General features: G+C 35.3%; 2 protein-coding genes across 4 annotated transcripts; one reads left to right on the top strand and one right to left on the bottom strand.

Moving 5' to 3' along the window:
- On the bottom strand, positions 1–3,299 carry LOC6496696 (zinc finger protein 239). Of its 3 annotated transcripts, none has more exons than XM_032453283.2 (7): positions 3,021–3,299; positions 2,575–2,742; positions 2,309–2,509; positions 1,820–2,246; positions 1,484–1,757; positions 1,231–1,434; positions 1–1,173 (listed from the first exon to the last, which is right to left on the bottom strand). In XM_032453283.2, exons 2-7 carry the CDS (start codon positions 2,725–2,727, stop codon positions 738–740), a joined length of 1,695 nt encoding a protein of 564 aa, XP_032309174.1. In that variant the 5' UTR covers positions 2,728–2,742; positions 3,021–3,299; the 3' UTR covers positions 1–737. The 3 variants fall into 3 exon arrangements, with proteins under 3 accessions (XP_032309174.1, XP_014759253.1, XP_001967362.1); XM_014903767.3 differs by having other exon boundaries at positions 3,029–3,299; XM_001967326.4 differs by having other exon boundaries at positions 1,231–1,419; positions 3,029–3,298.
- Positions 3,300–7,407: 4,108 nt separating this feature from the next.
- On the top strand, positions 7,408–9,238 carry LOC116655419 (E3 SUMO-protein ligase ZBED1-like). Its single transcript, XM_032453312.2, has 2 exons — positions 7,408–8,650; positions 8,709–9,238. The coding sequence occupies exons 1-2, from the start codon at positions 7,778–7,780 to the stop codon at positions 8,910–8,912; spliced, it is 1,077 nt and encodes a 358-aa protein (XP_032309203.1). The 5' UTR covers positions 7,408–7,777; the 3' UTR covers positions 8,913–9,238.
- Positions 9,239–9,811: the final 573 nt, after the last annotated feature.

Genomic DNA, 9,811 nt, shown 5'->3' with positions numbered 1-9,811 from the left:
TATTATATTAAAATTTTTATTTTATTCAAAAATTTATTTTTCTGTTTATAATACTTACTAAATATACATAAGCTGTATTTTAAAGGGGCTTAGCTTAACTCTAATATTTTATTCAAACGCGCTCATATATATTTATATAAATACCTATATATATATTATATAAATAATATATATTGCGTAGATTTTTACGTATTTTTACTTCGGATCTATTTTGTTTACCCCAACCCACACCCTTCTTATAAATCCAATTGATTACACCTAAAATTAGTATACGGAAATAAACTATAACACTTATATATACTGTCATATATATATAATGGTACATATATACTTTTAATATTTATAGGTATGTTTACGTGTATGTTACAGGCTACCAAATAAATAGGTTCATTCGTTTGTTTAACGTAAAAAAGCGTTTTTGGGTTTCTCCAAATTTCGTGGACTAAAAGAAAGCTAGAGTAAAAAAATATTAATATATTCATATTCTATGCAATGCCTAGTTGGTAGTGCCAGCGGTTTCGCAAATTTGAAATACCACATTAATATCTCCCTGGATCGAAAGCAGCGTCTTGGGGTTGTTCTGGGATTGAGACTATGGGAGGCAGTGGCAACTGATAATAATAGTTACCATGGTATGAATGAGCGGGGTACTCTTCAGGTGTACAACATGGTACCCCTTGTGTTGCCAATTTCGCAAAACAGTCTACCGCCTTAGCATTTGAATTCGTTGCTTTTATCTATAATCCTCCAATGATAACCTCCTGCTGAGCTTCGTCATCCATATCAGGTATCTCCTGCTTGTGCACTATCATCCCCTCTCCACCAGATTGGCGGGGCGCTGTTTGCCCGTATTTCTGATGTATGCCACGGTGTCGCTTAAGAGCAAAGCGATCAGCGAACGCAGCCGAACATATCTCACATTTGTATGGCTTTTCACCGGAATGGACCTTGGCATGGTTTTTTAGATGCGCAGCCTGCGAGAATGCCGAACCACAAATCTCACACTTATACGGCTTTTCGCCTGTGTGAATTCGCCTATGGTTCCAAAGTGTTGCGTGTCGGGCGAATCCTTTATCACAAACCCCACACACGTATGGTCGCTCACCACTGTGCGTACGTTCGTGATTTTTAAGATGTGGCGATTGGGAGAACTGCATACCGCAGGTTTGGCATCTGTACAGAAAAGCGAATATTAAGCAGATACATTTTTAAGAGAATGAAATTCAATACTTGTATGGCTTTTCGCCCGTATGAATACGTGCGTGGTTCTTCAGATAAACAGCTTTGGCAAAAGCAAGTCCACAGATGCTGCATTTGTAGTTTTTTTCACCACTATGTAGCTTTTTATGAGACCAAAGGCTCGAATACCGTGAAAAAAGTCCACCACATATATTACAGCTAAACGGTTTCGATGGATTTCTGCAAGACGAACACCTTGGTTTTGTTAGCGTAAGATTGGATTGCATTGAGCTGCACTACTCACTCAGTTTTTACAGTGACCGTTTGTTTAACTGAGCCTCCAGCTCCACTAAGGCCCCCGTGAGAGTGCTGCCCCACGATCACCATGCCGGATCCGTTACACTTTTGACATTTGGTCATCTGCTGCGAATTTCGTTTTTTTACTGGGTGGTGGCCGGATCCACTGGTCGGTTCCCTTTTCGGGGTTGTACCCCCTGTCTGGGAGGCCACAATTTGCTGTAACTGAGCCTGGGCCTGGGGTGTAGTTGATATGATTTGCACTGGATGAGCCATTTGGCCTAAAATATAACAGACAGGTAAGTATACATTTTAGCAGTTTTGGTATTTTTAGAAATGTTACCGTCTTGTGCAACAAAAAGCTGCTGCTGTTGCTGCTGCTGAGCCGCTTGCTCGGCTTGCATGCAGGATTCACATCTGACCTGCTTCGGGCCCTTTCGTTTGGATTGCTGCAGAATAGGGCCTCCACAACTTATGCACTTGCTTGCTTTGGAATCATGCTGCTGCATTACAGGCTGCTGAACTGGCTCAAGCGAGTCAGATGCCACTATCTGTATTTGACCCATTTGACCATTGTTAATAATATTTTGAGCTTGCACCAACCCCTGGGCGTTGACGACAGCTATAGAGTCTCCACCTTGCTGAGAGGTGTGCTGTTGCTGTTGTTGTTCACTATCTGTATGCATTCGCTTATGAGCGTTAAGTAAAGCAAGGTGGGGAAACATGTCCGAGCAGACATCGCACTTAAAGCTGATGTTAGATATTGTGTTCTAAAACAAGAAAAGGTTCCAAAATATAGAGGCAAAAAAAATTTAAGGCCTAAATCGCTTACAGCTGTAATTGGCTTGTTTTGATTGACGATTTGAATGCGCCCTTGGGCATCCACGGTTGCGATGCCTAACGCCGTGCCCTGATTAAGCGGCATCCCATTCACCAAGGCATAATTGTATCCACCCACTGGCTGGGCTATATAGCAGGTTTTGTTATCATCCGTGGTGGCAAGCTGGGCGAGATTGACGGTCCCTCCGTTTCCCTTTGAAAACAAAAACAAAGGTGAGATCCGTTTTCGCATAAAAATCACTAAGCTTCTGAACTTACATTTGTTGTGTAGTAGAAGGTTGGTTGTTCAGTTTTTTGTCCCTCAATCTTTGGCTGCTTAAGAATAGTGCCATCAGCAGTTTGGTACTGAATTGTAGCCGGTTGCCCGTTGATTGCATTTGTGAAGATTATATTTTTAGTGAGGTCTTCCATTGTGTCGGCAAGTCACTTGGAAATATAAATAATTTATATTTAATAAAAGTAAACCATTTTTTAATTCTCAATAATAAAATTCACATCACACAACACTGAAACACGCGGCTTTCAACACTAAAAAACAACAACAAAGCAAACGAGAAAATGGCGTCGGGGCAAAAAAAAAATATGTATGCGACATAAAATTGATACAGTCCAGTGGCAACCGGCCAGTTTTACTTCTGCTTCATCATATTTAGCATATTATGTTCGTTTTTATGTGGCTGTTTTGTTTATATTTTACGATTTACCAATTTACCCTTTACGCAACCAGGTCACTCGCCAAAAGAAATCCTATGTGCGTATCGCAACGCCCACTGAAGTAAATTTGTATAATGTTTTATGTAAACTTATGTTTTTGAGATTTAAATGAAAAAAAAGTAAATACAATCTGTATTTTGTTCGTACACTTAGTTCACAACGAGCAAAGTTTTTATTATTGTTTTTTTTGGTTCTGACAAATTCCAGCACTTTTCTGCGTGTTCTCTCCTCTATCTAGCAGTTATGCCGAAGTATTTTCTGAAACCCGAAATCTGGTCGCACTGAGTAAAGTATTTTGTAAAAAGTCAAAATAGTACCGATAACGTTTTGTCGCAAAGGAACGATGAAGCTTGTACGGTAGGTAAAATCTATTTATTAAAAAACGTTTATTTTTGTATTAAGATTTTGTTTTATAGAAAGATTTTAAAATTTTAAAAACATAAACATTTTTCTAAAGTTAATTAATTTTAATTAAGAAAAGGAAAGCCCCTATAAAATTATTGCAATGTCATTCAGTTGGATTTAATTTTGCCCCTAAACTCGGAGATTTTGTTTATCTTAAAATTTTTGTAAATGATAGTTAGCATTCTAAAAAACTGATGAATTTTTAGTTAACATCAATGACTCAAGGTAAATAAAGTATACTTTTGTACGTATATGTATAAATATATCGGTATATAATACGAAATTTGCACTTTGCGTTAATAATATTAATAATTCTGTTTGGCACTCGTAAGATTTGTTGGCGTTCCATATAAAGTTTGCATTAAGATTGTGAATGAAATCAAACATCAATACATATGTATATTTTTCTCCAAACCATATACTTCCTTCCCTTTCATTCCACACTGAAGCCAGACGGAGACTTTGGGCTAGATCCCATTGAGGCCTCTACCTTCACGCTAGAAGGAGCTCTAAATCTAGCAGCTTGAACTTCTTCCACCATAAGGAATACGCTACATGACTTTCCAGCTTTTGGTGACCGGAGGGACCGCTAACCGTTATTTTCACCTCTTCTCCATTCGTAGTAAGGTTGTTCCATTTACTTGTTTTCATTTTCATCAGAACAAACCTAAATATTATATATGTATATATATATACGGCAGAGCTTTTAGACTATCATATTTTTTTTTTGCTCTCTTTTCTCTTTTTATCTTGAGTGCATATTCTTAGCGTGATTATAATAAATGCCTATTCAAAAACGGAGATGAAAAAATTATTGATTATTAGAACATTTTTTCGCACAACTAATCTAGAGATAATTTAAATAATGTTTATATATTTTAATTTAAAGTAAAACTTGTTATATCAGGACTTGATTGGGGTCAGGACTTATTAATAATATACCTCGAACCACTGGCCAACAGAATCGAAAGAGGGAGCTTTAAGAGGGAGATTAGCAAGCGTAATACAGAATACAACAATTAAGATCAGAACCTGTATCTGACAAAATTATTAATTAATTAATTAATTAATTATTGCTTGGAATAAAATTAATAATTTACGTAGATTTCGGAGTTTACCCGATGTTTCTGGTATGAATTTAGGAATAAATCTGTCAAAACCGAATTACTTCTTTTTTATAAGGATGTATAAGACGCATTTTTTTACATACCCAATATAAAATAATCGTAGAATTTTATAGTATATAGTACTAGTATAGTATCACTAACCATACAACATATAGACTTCTCATTTCATACAACGAAAATGGACGCAAAAATTTCTTGCGACAGGCCCCCGGAGGCCCCAGAGAGAATCTTTCTCTCATTCTTACGCTCATTTTTACGCTCATAATCTCATTTAACTTTTTTGGTTGTTCAGTCGCAGAGAGGCGCATCATCAAGAAGGTTCTTACGCGGTTTAACCGATCTTTATATGTATGCGTGCTCACACATTCTTATACACGGTTTCATGTGTACGTTGGATTTCGTTTTTAAACCAGCTAAAATTTTTGATTTTTGTAACTTTACAGGCTTGCTACCCTAAGAAAATTGGGGTATACATTATACGCTAATGATGAAAAAAATATGTTTTATATATTAATATTTCAACCCATATTTTATATTTGTTATGGAATACGATTAAGTGGTAGCTGTAAAATGTTTTTCACATATATATATGCATATGTCAACGAATGCATTAAAATTTATATATTAAGGTAGAAACAGGGTATATTTCAGTCGATTGCTTTTAAGTTGTTGTAGTTCTGCCAGCGGATGGTGTTCCATACCCTTCTGATGGATGATAACAATGATAAACAAAAACAGCTGATTTTTTGTTTCCGTGGGCATCAGTAGAAGTAACCTCTGGACAGCCGATTCACACAGTTAGCAATACTTTAATTGTAAGGATAAACATCAAAACTCTTTTTTAACTCCATAGATTTTGACATTCAAGAAGGTGGAATAATTAAAAACCTTTCCAAAGACGTAAAGAATTTTTCGATAGCTTCAGTGGCTCTGAAATTATACGCATTTTTAATTTACAAAGGTTTTGGAATTTGGTTAGTTTAAAAATTTTAATTAAAAATTTGCCCTAAAATGTATTTAAAATCCAACATTTTTTCGTAGTTGTGGTAAACCAAATTATTTTAACAAATTAACAGATGAGATGCCTATCCTTATAAGAGTTCCACTATATAATAAATAATAAAAAAAATCAAGAAAGGAAAGCTAACTTCAAGCAGAGCCGAAGTTGATATACCCTTGCAGTTAAGCAGAAGCTTATATTATTATTATATATATCGGATCCTATATAGTTGTCCGATCCTTCTAACTTATAAAAAAAAACAAAGTTATGGCATATCATATCAATCATATAATAAACATGTATTATATCTAAAATAAATGCGCAAAGATAAAAAATTAAAAAAAAAAACTGGAAATTACGTTTTTCCAGTTTTTCTAGTTAAACTAATTGTTGAATGTAACATTTTATTTTGGGTGTGCGATATAAAATAATAAATATTAGAAAAGTATTAGCGGAGTTGGTTTGCCTGGTTTTTTTTTTAGCTTTTGATCCATGATTTGGCCCAAAACGGTGGTGGCTGTAATTTAAGTAAAGCAGAGTTTTATTTATATGCATTATATGCTCAGTGGGGGCATATGCATATAAAGCTTTCTACTCATAAAATTTTGCATTCTTCTCATTAAGACATGAGAGACTGAAACACAAAGCAGAATTACATCAAAAGTTGCCATCTAGCAACAAACTTCGAGGTTAGCCGAGTGGAGAGCGTCGTGGCTCCTAACACGGAGGGCCTGGGTTCGAGTCCAAGTTGAGTCAATGTTTTACGATTTAATTTTTAAGCCCTTTTTTATTTGGATTTTATTTTTAAATAAATAAACTAAAATCTGAAAAGATGTACTCCATATTTTTTAGGGTATAGACCAAATATATGCAAAAAGCAAAGTTGCCAATCAAATACACACACATGTATAAGTAAATGCAAGCTTCACAGGAGGCTGTATAAAATGGGTAGCTGCACTTACAGGACTATATCTTGAGTTAACGGATTTTGCCATCAAAAGTTGCGTCATCTCAAAAGCTATTTCCACGTGCAACATAAAAAGGATCAGTCGACCAAATTTTGAAAAATAATTTTTTTTCTTAAAAAAAAAGTTTATTTTTAGTGTATTGTTTTTTGTGTACTATATAGACGTTTGGTCTCAAAAAAAGTGAAATTGATATTTAAAAAACCGTTTCAACGGTGTAAAGCTCTTTTTAATATATGTATTTCTTAATTATAAAGTTATGAATTTTTTATTAACAAAGTTTTTTTAATTTTTTGACGTAAGCTTAAGGTATTTCAAAAAGTTGTAGAATAATAGTTGCTCATATGACAAGTAGTAGTAGTCATAGTAACAAACTTTTTCCAATTTTTTTCAGGATTTTTAAGAAAAAAAATGGTGCAAACAGACAAACCGACAAACCGACAACTGGCTTCATTTTGAAGAAGAAGAAAAAATAGAATTTTTCGAATAACTTCCGAATGAAATGTCGGATCGGGTCGATTGAGGTACCAATCGACGCGTATTTAGCTCTAGAATGCGAATATATAATATATAATATATAAATATTCTATCTCCACCATGTGTGATGTAAAATATAATAAAATTTTTTCATAGGTATATAATAATGATAACTCCCATTTTCTTAGGGTAGCATGCCTGTAAAGTTACAAAAATCAAAAATTTTAGCTGGTTTCAAAACGAAATCCAACGCACACATGAAACCATATATGTGAATGTGTAAGCACGCATACATATAAAGATCGGTTAAACCGCGGAAGAACCTTCTTGATGATGCGCCTCTCTGCGACTTAGAGCTGGGTCGGCCACTCACGATAGTATCGATATATCGAATATTTGGGTTTGCGAACCACTATCGATGTTTGAGTGCCGATAGTAAACGATAGTGGCAAGCTTGCACATCTTTACTTTTGGCGAACAACTGCGGAGATCTACACGTGAAAGCAAAACTTTTTACAATATTGGACCGCGTTAACAGTTGCGCCATTACTGCAGACCTTTGGACTTCAAAAGCCAACGAGTCGTATATTACTGCAACTTGCCACTTTATAACAAAAGACTTCGTTTTGCGCTCAGTTGTATTGGCCACAAAGCCGTTATTGGATGACTCTAATCATTCGGCTCAAAACATTGCTTCTTCATTGCGTGGCATTTGTGACGAATGGAACATTTTTGACAAAATAGCAGCTATTACAACGGACAACGCTAACTCTATGATCAAAGCTTGTGAGTTTTTACAAAAAAGACATCTACCCTGTGTTGCTCACACCATAAACCTGGTTGTGCAAAGCTGTTTGGCGATCGATTGCTTACAAGACATTTTACTTAAATGCAAGCGAATTGTCACATACTTTAAAAGCAGCTCAATTGCACTTAGTAAGTTTAAAGCGTCGCAAGAAACGGACATTAAATATAGCTTGATACAAGAAGTGCCCACAAGATGGAACAGTGCCTATCACATGATAGAAAGAATACTACTTACAAATGAGGCCATCTCGAAAGTACTTTTAAGTACGTCTAAAGCACCAACACCATTCACTGCGGACGAAGTCGCAATATTAAAAGATATTGTTCAGTTACTATCTCCGTTTGATAACGCTACAAAACAGGTATCTTCCAGTACTTCAGTTACAGCATCGCTGATAGTTCCAATTGTTTGTGGATTATTGCACACTTTGGACAGCTTCAGATTGAAGTTAAATTCATTTGAAGGCATTGAAGCTCTAAATTGTTTAGTTGATCAAGTAAAAAAACGACTTTTGGGCTATGAAAAGCGCACCTTTCCAAAAATGTCAACTCTTCTGGATCCAAGATTTAAAAAGCAAGGTTTTCGTTCGCCCTTTAACGCCGATGATGGCCTTCATGCATTAGAAAACGAGCTAGCTGCCTTAAAAAAAGTTTCGCCATTGGATCCGCCAACACCAACAGAAAAGGAATCAGACTGCCAGCAGCCTCTTTTTGAATTTGTTGTTAAAAATATTTCTACTTTGGGGAGGACAAACCGGGTCGATGCCATTGTTGAACTTCAACAGTACATGCGAGCGGCACATTCACCTCAGCAAACAGATCCTTTAAAGTTTTGGAAGGTAATTTCTTTACAAATCTGCAGTTTAATTTGAACTTATTATCTTTTTTTAATTTCAGGGCGCTCCAGATGATTCTCTTCTTAAAACTACAGCTGAACGCCTTTTTTGTATGCAAGCATCATCGACTGAGTCTGAGAGGAGTTTTAGTAAAACGGGACAAATTATTTCTGCTAGGAGAGCATCACTAAAGGCCAAAAACGTGGATATATTATCCTTTCTCAATAAAAATATGTGGATCTCAAACTATTCAATCAATGAATAGTTAGCTAGTTACACTGAAGACTAATACTGTAACATGAGTTCAATGCTATAGCCTCAACGGTTAGTATTTTCTGTTCTAAGTTATACCTGCTAAAACCTTAGACTAGGTTATAGCATGTGTAACTCAAAACAGAAGATACAAACCGTTGAGGCTATAGCATTGAACTCATATTACAATATTAGTCGTCAGTGTACAAATTTAGAATATATTAACCTATTCATAAGAATCTTTTGTGAATTATTTCATTTCTTCCTTTGTTATAAGCGACTTCATATGATTATGAGATTTTGTTATGTTTTGTTATTCGAATAAAGAATGGCCTTTAAGAAGTTTTTTTATTATTTACTCTAAATGCAACTTAAACTTGATTTATAATTTTTTTAGTTCGATACTATCGATACTATCGAATATTTGTATGAAAAACCTCGAAAACCTCGAATATGCCAACTATCGATGTTTTCCCAGCTCTACTGCGACTGAACAACAAAAAAAGTTAAATGAGATTATGAGCGTAAGAATGAGAGTAAGATTTTCTCTGGGGCCTCCGGGTCTGTCGCAAGAAATTTTTGCGTCCATTTTCGTTGTATGAAATGAGAAGTCTATATGTTGTATGGTTAGAGATAGAACTAAGCGATTGTACTTGGAATGCCATTCGTTCGCATGCCATGACACAAAAGATAAATTCGTTACTGAAGGATGAGTGTTGAATGATTTATTATTCTTCAAAGGGTTTCCGTGAGTTCAGTATTATTACATTAAAGGTATTAAGGTATTCCTTTTAAGAAGTTATTTATGTTGAGGTACGGAAAAATTTGGAAAATTTTTAATTTTGGTAGAGGTATTTTTTTTATATACATGTCATACGTCTTGCGTACTACTAGAGATAGTAGCATAGTAAA

This window comes from Drosophila ananassae, chromosome 3R (assembly GCF_017639315.1).
Source record: "Drosophila ananassae strain 14024-0371.13 chromosome 3R, ASM1763931v2, whole genome shotgun sequence".
In the NCBI taxonomy this organism is placed as follows: domain Eukaryota; kingdom Metazoa; phylum Arthropoda; class Insecta; order Diptera; family Drosophilidae; genus Drosophila; species Drosophila ananassae.
This window is presented reverse-complemented; position numbering and strand designations above follow the sequence as displayed.